Here is a 12,992-nt window from a genome sequence, read left to right as displayed (position 1 = left end):
TACCTTGTGTTCATCCTTGTTAAGAGGTGGATAATATGCTTCATCACAGGTCCCTAGTTGATAATTGCATTGATCAGAATTTTTTGAGTCTTTCAAAGTTGTTTCTCTTTGCATTGTTATTCCTCTTTTATAAACTATTCTGGTTCTGTTCACTTCTCTGGTCAGAACATACTACCCAGGATTCTACGAAATAATGTTTTTCCTTTTCTTAACTACACATATGCCATAATTTGTTCAGCCATTCCCTGACTGTCTAATAGGCAATCTGAGGCACAGTCCCTTAGATTATAGTTTTTTTCCTCATCCTGCCCCTGCTTGTTTCCTTGTTGAAGTTTGATATATTTCTTTACCAAACCATGTATGTTCATCCGTTTTGTCCATTTCAGATAACAGTGAGGTTCACATCTGTTGCCCACTCCTCTCACCCCTTCTATGTTTATATATATTTTTCATTCATCCCAATTATAGGATACAACAAGTTCTATCCTCTTCTTTCTCCTTTCTACACTGGTATCTGCCTCCTTTTAGCCTCCGTTCTGTTTCCTTTCCTTAAACCCTCAAGATAGCCTACCCCAACGATCTCTGTTGTTCTTATTAACTCCTTCAATACCCTTGAAGATATTATGGTTCTGAAGGGACACTTGTTTCTTGTCTTCCATTAGAATGTTAGCACTACATCATTATGCAGATCCTTCCAAGTTCTCAAATGAATTTACTTTTCTGGATTCTTCTGGACTGTTGTGTTTATATTTCAGAGTTCCCATTCAGCTTTGGCCTTTTCACCAGAAACACCTGAAAGCCCTCTATTCTATTAAAAATCCATTTTTCTCCCTATCAGATTATACTCAGCTTTGCAAGGTAAGTTATCTTTGGTTGTAAGCCTGTCTCTTTTGCCTTTTTGAGTATTATATTCCAAGATCTCATTGATAGTTGGAGATGCTAGGTCTTATGTAACCCCGACTTTGATACTTGAACTCTTTTTTTTTGGATGCTTGTAGTATTTTTTATTTGATGTGGCAACTCTGGATTTTGGCTATGATATTCCTAGGACTTTGCCTTTTGGAGTTCCTTTTAGAAGGTAATCAGTGGAATTTTTTACCTTTGTTTTGCTCTCTGGTTCCAATAGATGTGGGAAATTTTCATTTATACATACATACATATGTACATATATGTATATATATGCAAACATACATACACACATACATACATATATGGTGCCAATAGAGGTGGGAAATTTTCATTTATTTATTTATTTATTTTAATTTATGTATTTCTTGAAATCTAGTGTCCAGGCTTTTTTAACCATTAGTTTCAGGTAGTCTTGAGACTCTTAAGTTATCTTCTTGACCTGTTTTTCATGTCAGTTGTTTTTTTGATATCTGATATCTTATATTTTCTTCTGTTTTTTCAGTCTTTATTCTTGCTATTTCATAGACTGATTAATTACAGACAAGGATACTACAGCCTAGAGGCATGGAAGTGCCTTTTAGACAGTCTTCTAGCAAAAATGGAAAACTATAGTGATCAGCGCTTTTGCATTGGCTCTTATTTAAAGGAGTTCTAGCACTCTCTCTCTGGATAAATCCACAAATCCATAGTCACCAGCTGCAAACAACCTAGGTCTCACCTGTTTATAAATCAGTTTAGAGGCAACTATGTCATTATCTCCTGAGGTTTCTGCTCTGGATAATTCGATAATATTTTTTTTCTACCAGAGATTGACTCTTGGCTTTGTCTTACACAGCTGCTGCTAATGTCATAAAGTGGGACTGGGGCAGGAGAAAGATAGGATACTAGTCAGGTGGACCCAAAGCAAACCTATGACATGGCCTTCAGTGCTTCTCATTTCTCATAGGCTCATAGATGTATAGATGGAAGGGATCATAAAGGCCTAGACCAACCCCTTCATTTTATACATGAGGAAACCAAGTCCCGGGGAGGTTAGGTGAATTGCCCTGAATCACATGGGTAGTAATCATGAGGTGGAATTTGAATTCAGGTCTTTGGACTGACTCTGGAATCAGTGCTTTTTTTTTTTTCTGGGGGGGAAGGCAGGGCAATTGGGGTTAAGTGACTTGCCCAAGGTCACACAGCTAGTAAGTGTGTCAAGTATCTGAGGCCGCATTTGAACTCAGGTCTTCCTGACTCCAGGGCCGGTGCTCTACTCACTGCATCACCTAGCTCCCCCCCTGTGCTTTTCTTAAATGTACCATAACTCCATTCTGTCCCCTGAAGAAAAGATTTGTGGGGTGGGCGTGAGGGACAGAGAAAAGACTATGATATGGGAAAGAGCCATTCTCCAAGGCGTATTCTTGACTTTCCAGCTTGTACTTGTACTCTATCTTCCACCTTGCTTTTCAGCTCCCTTTTTATACATTATCTTTCCCCATTAGAATGTAAGCTCCTTGAGGGCAGAGAAGACAGTTTTTTTGTTTTTGTTTTGTTTTGTTCTTCCCCTGCTTGTGTTTGTAGTCTGGTGCTTAGCATAGTTTCTTTCACATAGTAAGGCTTTTTTCATGTTTTTTTTTTAATTTTCAGTTCCAAATTCTCTTTCCTTTTATCCTTCCCCCACCCATTGAGAAGCAAGAAATATGATATCAGATATTCATATGAAGTCAAATGCAAAATGTTTTTGCATTAGCTGTGTTCTGGGAGGACACAAAGCAAGAAAAATAAAGAAAGGAAAAAATATGTTTCAGTAGTCTGAGTCCATCAGTTCTCTTAACTGTAGGTGGGTGGCATTTTCTATGATGAGTCCTTTAGAGTTACAGTGCATCATTGTATTAATCAAAGTTAGCAAAAGTCTTTTACAGTTGATTATCTTTAGGATATTGCTGTTACTGTGTATATTGTTCTGGTTCTTCTCATTTCATTTTGAATCAGTTCATGTAAGTCTTCCCAGGTTTTTCTGAAACCATCTCCTCCACCATTTCTTATAGCATAGTAGTATTCTAGTTTATTTATATACCATAGCTTGTTTAGCCATTTCTCAGCTGATAGGTATCCCTTCAATTTCCAATTTTTTGCCACCACAAAATATTATATACAATATTTTTGTACATATGGATCCTTTTCTTTTTCTTTGAACCCTTTGGGATTACTTAGGAACACCTAATAGAGAAATTGCTTGGTTAAAGGGTATGCACAATTTTATAGCCTTTTGGCCATAGTTCTAAATGTTCTCCAGAATGATTGGATCAGTTCACAGCTCCACAAACAGTGCATTTGTGTCCCTGTTTTCCTACATCCCCTCCAGCATTTGTCATTTTCCCTTTCTGTCATCTCAGCCAATCTGATAGGGTAAGGTGGTACCTCAAAGTTGTTTTAATTTGCATTTTTCTAATTATTAGTGATTTAGAACATTTTTATATGACTATTGATAGCTTTGATTCCTTTCTCTGAAAACAGCCTGTACATAAGTTTTTAATAAATGTTTGCTGACTTGTTTGGTTTAGTCTAGTTTTCAGGGATTCCTAACATTTCTTTCCTCCAGAGCTTTTACTTCATTTTTTATCTCTTCATTTCTTCTTTTAGTCATTCATGTAGTCCCTCTGGAAAATCCATTTTTTACTTTGAGTCTCTGAAGTTGCTATGGAATTACTCCTTCCTTTTGGGGATTTCTAGATTTGCAATAAATTTTTATACTGATATACTCATCTCCAGATTTAGTTTCTGAATTGAGCCTTTGTGCCAGGGCAAGGCTCAGCCCTTTGCTATACTTTGGATTGGGCAGTTGGCCCTGCTTGTTTTCTGTTTGAGGTTAAGAATGCTGGACCTTCAGGCCTCTTTGTAACATCTTGAAACAGAGTATTAGGGACATTTTGCATCTTTAGTTGTGTTAAGAGCTACCATTTGCTGGCCAGCTAGTCCTTCTTTTCTCTTTCCTGTGAGCTTTTGGCTTTTTTACAGTTCTGGGATGGAAGAAGTCACTGTAGTTTCTCATTGGATTTCTTGATCATTATTTGGTCTGGTATGAATTTCAAGAGTTATACTGAAATATGGGACCTGAGTAGCCTGCCTCCTGTTTAGACAGTCATCTTGGCCAGAAGAGCCCATTACATTTGGAGACGTGTCTTTATTATTAAGAAGTTTTTTCTTTATATTTGGCTTAAATTTTCCTCCCTGAAGTATTCCTCCATTGCTTTTAGTTCTCTCTGCTGGGGCGAGGCAAAGTAAGTTTAATTCTTCTTTTATACAGCCCTCCAAACATTTGAGGGCAGCTTAAATATTTTCTTCAAGATTAGCATTTCCATTTTTTTTAATTTGATACTGCTCTGTTATTATCTTCAATCTTTACCATTCTGGTTGCAGTTCTCTGTACTTGTTCCCATTCATTAGTGTTCTTCCTAAATTTGTGGTACCCTGAATTGAACAGTGTTTTGGATATGGTCTGACGAGGACAAAGGTCATCAGATCCTCACCTCTTTCATTTTACATACTACTTCTGATGATGTGACCTAGGATTTTACTAGCTTTTTCACTAGCAATTATGAGACAGTTGCTCTGTTTTAGACTGAGTTTGCAGTACAGTTGAAAACTCCAGGCTTCTTTCATATACGACCATGCTTCCTCCAGTTTATTTTTTTAACCCAAGTGTCAATCTTTCTACATATCCCTATTAAATTTTATCTCTTTCAGTTCGGCCAATTGTTCTCTCTTATCATGGAATTTTGAGATCCTAACTCTGTCATATGCATTATTAGCATTTTATCTCCCTAGCTTTATGTCATCTACAAATTTCATGAATTTACCACCTGTGCCTTCACATCACTAACAAAAAATGTTGAATAGCACAAGAGCAGGGGGCAGATCTCTAAGCTGGCCCTCTCCTAGAGACCTCCTTAAGAGGGGGAGGCAGAGCCAAGATGACAGAGTAAAGGCAGGGACTTGCCTGAGCTCTCCCCCAAATCCCTCCAAGTACCTTTTTTTAGGAATCAGCATTTTTTAAAAATCCATATCACTTTACCTTTCTGGACCTTCAATTCCTCATGTGTAAAATAAGAATATGGGATTAAATCAGGGCTTGACAGACTATATAGCCCAGAGGCCATGTCTGGCCCACCGCCTGTTTTTTGCCTGCTTGGGACCTAAGAATTTTTTTTAACATTTTAAGTTAAATTTAGCAAAACTTTATTATAAAATATAAAAACATTTATAGTTTGTGGGCTATAAGAAAACAGGCAGCAGGCCAGATTTGTCCTGTGGACTGTTCAAAAACAGGCAGAGGGCTAGATTTGGCCCGCAGGATCTAGTTTGCCAACCCCTAAACTAGATGATCTGTAAGGACTCTTCAAGCTCTAATATTTTATTGTTCTAAGATTAAGTGGTGGTTGGCCAGAGTTACTACAATGTAAAAGAAAATAGAATATTTATAACTGTTATTAATCTTTGTTCTTTCTATAGATTTCCAGACTAGTAAACGAAGTCTACCACTTATACAATCGGCACCAGTATCCATTTGTTGTTCTTAACATTTCTGTCAATTCTGGTAAGTTCCAATGTCTGACAATTCTGGTTTTTCCTTTTTGTTCCCACTACTGTCACCTTGGTTCCGGCTGTCACCTTTAATGCTGTAATAGCCTCCTACGTGGTATTCCTGTTTTTGTCTTCCCCATTCCCCAATCCATCCTACATCTTGTTGACAGGTTACTCTTCCTAAAAGTACCACTTCTAATCCCATCCCTCTCATGTTCAAAAATTCAGTTAACTTTTATTTAACCAGTATTTGTTATGCTTTCTGTTTTTGGCACCATACTAAGTACCAGTAGAGACAAAGACAAATAAGATGTGGTACAGGCACCCAAGGATCTTACGTCTTAGTCGGAGAGATAAGGCAAGTAAAAAAATAAGTAAGATGCAAACTGGAATCCAGCAGTTCCAAGTAACATGTTATGAAGGCGGGACAGAGTACTTCTGGCTTAGGGATATCAGTGAAGGCTTCCTGTTGTTGAATAGAGAAGGGGGCATTTGCGAGTGGCCCGGGAAAAGTAGGGAGAGTTAATTCCAGACAGAAAGCAATGTGGAAAAAAGCAAACAGATAGCAAACTATTCAGTAGCTTCCCATTGCTTACCAGACAAATTCAAATTACTTAGTTTGTTGCTCAAGAACCTTTGCCTTGGCCTTATGTAGGCCAGAGTTACCTTTCTAGCCTTATTTCACACTAGGCCCCAACTCATACCCTGTGTTCCAGCCAAACTGGATTACTCAGTCTCTTGGGTCTACCTTGCAGTGTCCTGTCCCTGCGCCATTGCCTTCTCTCTCCCCCCAGCTATATTTCCATCTGTTGAAATCCTTCCAGGTTTTAGGACCTCTCTACCCCTCTCCATTTATTTCTGCCCCACCCCTGATTAGAGCTGATCTTTTCCTCCTTTCAACTACAAAATGCTTTTCATATATCTCTCTTATAGCATTTATGTATTTTCTCATGCTGTGGTTATTTGTGTATAGCCATATCCTTTTCCCGTCTACCCTCACCCTCCCAAATTATACGCTTCTTTAGGAAAAGGCCTCCATCTTACTTGGTGCCTCATGCCCAGGCTTATTTGTAGCAGAAAATGAATAATGAGTATTTGTTTAATTGAATTAAAGTCCTTTAAAACTTGGACAATATTACTTCAATAGGAAAAAACCAAAATGTTATTGCTGTAGTATGAATGGAAACAACTTGCTCTATAACCATGATTAGATGATCACTTTGAAACTAGGCTAATTGTTTTATTAGGAAAAGAGTGGCTTTTTAACGTTGTAGCCAAGGGGGTAACAAGAATATCCAGTGAAGTGTTTAGAAATAAAATGCTCTCCCTGGCTCTTAGAAAATGATCTCTTTGTCCATTTCTGTATTATTTGTAGTGGAGTTGTAAAGTTTAAAGTTCGTATCTTTTGGCCATTCTTAACTGATAAAATGGAAGACTATGACTGTTCTCATTGTTAAAGTTTAATTAAAAGTGTAATAAGTGCCTTTTTGTTTTGTTTTGTTTTTAGAGTGTGTGGATATCAATGTAACCCCAGACAAAAGGCAAATTTTATTACAGGAAGAGAAGCTTTTGTTGGCAGTGCTAAAGACATCTCTGATAGGAATGTTTGATAGTGGTGTTAACAAATTTAGTGTCAACCAGAAACCAGTGTTGGACATTGAAGGTAAGAAAATTACAAATATATTTTTTTAAATGCTATTAAAAATGTTATCTATTCTGACATGCTTTTTATTGTTCCAAGTATAAAGAAGCTCTATCACAGGACCAAAATTATTCTTTTTTAGTGCATGAGTTAGTTGGATTTTATAATATATGGTTATATATTGGACACAAGTTACCTTAAATGCAGCATATATGGCTACCTCTGCCCGCAGCTCATCATAGACAAGGAGAGACAGTTGTGTTCATAGAAGTGGAAGCTGAGGTTTTCAAACAAAGGATGATGTTTCCTGAGCGATAAAATCTAGCTTGAGTATGTGCAAGCAGAGTTTATTGTTATGATGAAATGAAATTTAGACAAAGCTAACCTAGTACACATTTATTGATACAACTATTTTATTAAGTGGTAATTATGCATAAATGGAAAGCCATTCATTATAATTAGCATGATTTCTTAAATAGTGTTAGTCTAGATATTTCTGGAATCAGTTGTGAGAGAGTGCTCCTAAAAGAAAAATGATATAGAGAGAAACTACAGGTCCCTAAACCCTCCTTTTCAAGGAGAAAAACTGGCTACTGCTTCTCTATCTCTCATGTTTGGTCTTAGGGGTCTGAACTACACCTGGCAAACATGGGCTCTTGCTTTTTAAGTTGTGGTCAAACACTGTTAAATCCTCTTATTTCCAAGGAAGAGTCCCTGAAGTGGTTCTCTCTTCATGTTTGTTTTAGGTAATTTATTAAAGATGTGTTCAACAGAGATGGAAAAACCCCTTCCAGAAAAGGAGAAGAATCTCATCTCACTACATACTAAAGGAGAAGAAAAAAGAACATTAACTATTGCCAGACTACGAGAAGCATTTTCTCTTCATCATACAACAGAACACAGTTCTCAGAATCTGAAAAATCGTAAACAACCACAAGATTCTCCAAGACAGAGAAATCTCTGGCCATTTTGCAGCACTCCAAGTCCTGTAAACTCCCCCAAACCCATCTCTGGCAAAGAATGCAGTAGTCAGGAGAAGATGCCGGAGCCAAGCCCAGGCAGACATAGCAGTATGAATCCAAAGCCAGTAGACAGTGACAAAGATTCAGGATACAGTAGCACTTCCACACAGTCTGATGAATGTTTTAGCACCCCAGAGAGCGGTACCCATGTTGGCAGGGAATGTGTCACGAGTTTACCTGAGGAAGATTACACATTTTTGGAAGAAAGTGTTGAACCTTTTAAGAAATCGCCCGGAACTGACAGTCAGTTTTCAATCACAGAATGTAGTTTGGAAGAAAAAGGTATTGAGAACGACTTCAGAAATTTGCCTCAGCCAAGCAGTAACTCACCACCAAAAGGGAAGCGACTTAAAAAAGAAGTGGCTTCTTTAAATTTCAGTGTGCCCCCAAAGGTGATGAATTCTGAGGACTGTTCAGTATCGCAGGTGGATGTAGCTATTAAAGTTACTAAAAAAGAGGTGCCTCTGAACTTCTCCATGAGTTCTTTAACTAAACGGCTGCAGCAGCTGCAACAGCAGGAACAACAAAGGGTAAAAGCACTGAATTACAGAAGATTCAGGGCAAAGATAAGCCCTGGAGAAAATCAGGCTGCAGAAAATGAACTAAGAAAAGAAATAAGGTATTTTTTACCTTAATTATATTTTCCTGTAGCCCACTTGAGAGCAGAATGAATTGAGAAACATATGTTAAATTGTCACATTTATTGAATTAAGGTCTTGTTGCTAACTGTTATTGCACTTCTATTCAGATCTGTTTAGCTTATAGCCATTTGAGATTTAGGTCCTTGGAGCTTGATTCTTTTTGCTCCTTCTGAGAACTCCTCCATTCTCATGGTATCAACTCTATATCTCTTGTGTTAATGACAGCCCCCAAATCTGTAGGTATAGTCTCTCACATAAGCTCTGGTATCTCTACCTCTTGGACATTCCCATTTTAATATCTCACCATTGTAACTTGTCTTTCCTCCCTCTAACAAAACCAACCTTTCCTCCCATCTTACCTTTCTTTGCATGTGGCCAGATTGCTCTCCATTGTATTTCGATCCTACCCATTCTTAAAACTCAAATAAAGACCCATCTCCTCCCAAGAGTTTTCTTGGTCTTCTTTGAACTCTAGTTCTATGTATTCATTTGCCTCTAAGACCTTTCAATTTAAATGTTATACTGTCACCTCAAATTCTACTTATTTCTCTGCCTTCCCCCTACTTTTTCCTCTTCATGGCACTAACTTTCTCCCAGCTGACCAGGCCCAAGACCTCTAAGCTGTTTTTTACTTCCCTTTTCTTCTCTCTTTGCTCTCTCAGTTACATATCAAATCACTTCTCCTGTGCTTCCTTTGTGCTAAGTCCTATAAACTCTTCCTTGGTACTGCCTCATATCAGTTAATATCTTTTAGCACCCTAGTTCAAACTTTTATTTCCCACCTGTTTCTGTTCTACTACAGTAGACCCCTAATTGGTCCCTCTCTTTGTTCTTTTTGAATTGGTGGATCTTCTGTTTCATGGAATAGAAAATCTGCAACTTCTGTTTGCAAGTGCACATATCCTAAGATTTAGCAAAAGATCAACACATATTCAGAATTATAAAAATGTCATCCTACATATATTTTTCTGTAGCTCCATTTCAGCAACTTATTTTTTTAGTGAAATTACACAATACCACATACTTTATAAGGCAGAAATCGGTAATGAAGTAATTTTTTTATAATTAATATGAAATGCCTTTTAAAATGCCTAACAATACATTAACAGAGCAAATGCTCACATTGGTCATATCCAAAAATGTCTTTTTTGTTCTACCTCTGTGGAGAAGCAAGAGACACACTAGCTTTATCTGGAGTCATGGTTGGTCACTGCGCTGATCAGACTTAAGTCTTTCAAAGTTGTTTATCTTAACAGCATGTAAGTTGGTCTTCTAGCTCTGCATCAGTTCATACAGTCTTCCCAGATTTCTCTAAAATATTTCTTTCATCATTTCTTAATGACATAGTAATGTTCCATTATATTCATGTATCACAATTTGTTCAGCATTCCTCAGTTGATGGGTGCTCCCTCAGTTTTGTAGTAGCCAATACTACAAAAAGAATTGCTATAAAGTTTTTGATCTCTTTGGGGCATAGGCCTAGTAAGGGTAGTTAGTGACTTTGGGGGCATTCCAGAATAGCTAAAACAGTTCACAGCTCCACCAGCAGTACCTCTTTTCTTCATAGGCCTTCCAACATTTGTCATTTTCCTTTTTTGTCAGCTTTGCCAGTCTGATGGGTATAAGATAGAACTTCAAAGTAGAATTAATTTACATGTTTAATTAATTTACATTTTTATTAGTGATTTGTAGCATTTTTCTTTTTAAATTTTTTTTGGTGGAGGAGGGGGGGGAGGCAGGGCAGTTGGAGTTAAGTGACTTGCCCAAGGTCACACAGCTAGTAAATGCATCAAGTGTCTGAGGGCAGATTTGAACTCAGGTCCTTCTGACTCCAGGGCCGGTGCTCTACTTCACTGTGCCACCTAGCTGCCCCTAATTTAATTTTTTAAAAATTATTTTTATTATTTATTTTTTAACATTATTTTCTTTTGAAATTTTGAGTTCCAGATTCTCTCCCTCTCTCTCACCCCTTTTCCACCCTTTGAGAAGGCAAACAAATGATATCAATTATACAGGTGGAATCATGCAAAATATATTTCCATATTAGCCATATTGCAAAACAAAGCAAAAAAATAAAGTGAGAAAATTATACTTCAATTTGTAGAGTTCTTCAGTTCTTTCTCTGGAGGAGAATAGCATTTTTTCATCATGAATCCTTTGAAATTGTCTTGGATCATTGTATTAATCAGAGTAGCCAAGTCTTTCACAGTTGATCATCATTATAATATTGCTGTTACTGTGCACAATGATCTCCTGGTTCTTTTCACTTCACTTTGCATCAGTTTGTATAGATCTTGTTATGTTTTTCTGAAACCAACTCCTCATCATTTCTTACAGCACAATAGTACTTCATCACAATCATATGCCACAAGTTGTTTAGCCATTCCTCAGTTGATGAGTATTCCCTCAGTTTCCAGTTCTTTTCCACCACAAAAGAGCTGCTGTAAATATTTTTGTGCACATAGGTCCTTTTCCTTTTTCTTTGATTTCTTTGGGGTACAGACCTCATAGTGGTGTTCCTGGATCAAAGGGTATGCACTGTTTTATAGTCCTTTGTGCACAGTTCCAGATTGTTCTCAGAAGAGTTGAATCAATTAACTGTTCCACCTGTGGTTCATTAATGTACTTATTTTTACTCCTCCCCTCCAACATTTGTCATTTCTAATAGGTGTGAGGTAGTACCTCAGAGCTGTTTTAATTTGCCTTCCTCTAATCAATAGTGATGTGGAGCATTTTTTCATATGACTATGAATAGTTTTGATTTCTTCTTCTGAAAGCTGCCTGTTCGTATCCTTTGACCATCTATAAATTTGTTTTTATAAATTTAACTCAGTTCCCTCTATATTTGAGAAATGAGGCCTTCATTAGAGAAACTTCTTATAAATTTTTTTGATATTGCTTCATTGTCTATGGTTCCTTTTGGCAAAATGTCGTTTCCCTGATTATCTCTTTTAATTAGGTCCATTTTTGCTTTTACTTTCTCTGCTAACCCTTCCTTTTTTATTTCAGTTGAAGCATAATAGATCCTGTTCCAACCCTGCGTGTATCTTTCTGTTTCAAGTATGTCTTTTGTATACAACATATTGTTGGATTCTAGTTTCTAATCCATTCTGCTATCCATTCCCATTTTATGGGTTAGCTCATCCCATAAACTTTCTCAGTTACGATTTCTAACTATGTATTTCCCTCCATCCTATTTTCTTCTGTTTATTCTTCTTCCTCCCTTTTTATCTGTTCCTACTCAAAAGTCTGTTTTGCCTCTGACTGCTGCTTCCTTTTTGGGTTTGGGCTTGTCCTGTTTGGAATTCTAGTAAGTAAACTGTTACTGGCCCCAAGTCCTATCAACTCATTGGAAGGCTCTACAGGTTCAAAGCAAAAGAACTGCAGGCTCCCTCCATGGTTCAAAGTCCTTGTCAGCCACTGAGCTGTTGGATCTGTTCCTGCTTCCTGCAAGATATATAGCCTTAGATTGAGTCTGGGCTGGATCAGCACCCTTACCACAGGCACCCTGTGTTCAAAGGTTCTGTGTAGCTTTCTTGGGTGGGCCCTCTCCCAAGTACCTTGAGGCCTGTGGCTATTTCCCTATATTGACTTAGGCTGAAAGAAAAATGACCCATGGTGATTTCTCCTTGGGTTTTCCACCACTGCTTCTGGTTCTCTTAACTTGATCTTTGATGGAGTAATTGTGAGAGAAAGCTGGGCCATGGTTTTTCCTTCTATGCTGTAGTCTCCCTCAGTTTACATTTTTTCTTTTGAAAAATGTTTGTTTACATCCTTTGATCACTTATGTATCTACAGTACCATTTTTCAAAAAGAATATAATTTTTGTACAACTTTTTTCCTTTTACTTAATTGAATTTTATTTAATATTCGACATGTTTTCTAAATATATTGGTACACGTTAAGTCCACTTTTGCTTTTGTTATGCATTGAACCTGCCGTTGAATAAACAGAAATATTTTGGTATCTGGCAGTGTTACTAATGCAACAAGGAAACTTTTGTTGCTTCAAATTGCTTTTACTGTTATGATTCTGACTATGGTGATTTCTGTGTGCTAAACACAATTGAGAATGTCAGATCATCATTTGCATCTCAGATAATTTTCCTTCACTTCCTTTCTCCTTGTTGTTTCTTCCAATTGCTCTTAATTTTTTTCTTCATTTGCAAATTCTGGAATATTGTAAGGTTGTCACATTACATTGATTTTGTCT

General features: G+C 37.3%; 1 protein-coding gene across 1 annotated transcript in view; it reads left to right on the top strand.

Moving 5' to 3' along the window:
- The window catches only part of PMS2 (PMS1 homolog 2, mismatch repair system component), a 47,890-nt gene that overhangs the window by 20,440 nt on the left and 14,458 nt on the right, over positions 1-12,992 (top strand). Inside the window, exons 9-11 of the mRNA XM_036741422.1 lie at positions 5,404-5,488; positions 6,983-7,138; positions 7,864-8,758. Of these exons, the coding sequence (XP_036597317.1) occupies positions 5,404-5,488; positions 6,983-7,138; positions 7,864-8,758 (1,136 nt within the window). The remainder of the gene's footprint in view (positions 1-5,403; positions 5,489-6,982; positions 7,139-7,863; positions 8,759-12,992) is intronic.

Source organism: Trichosurus vulpecula, chromosome 1 (assembly GCF_011100635.1).
Source record: "Trichosurus vulpecula isolate mTriVul1 chromosome 1, mTriVul1.pri, whole genome shotgun sequence".
NCBI classification, from domain to species: domain Eukaryota; kingdom Metazoa; phylum Chordata; class Mammalia; order Diprotodontia; family Phalangeridae; genus Trichosurus; species Trichosurus vulpecula.
The sequence above is the reverse complement of the archived record's forward strand: the minus strand, read 5'-3'. Positions and strand labels throughout refer to the sequence as shown.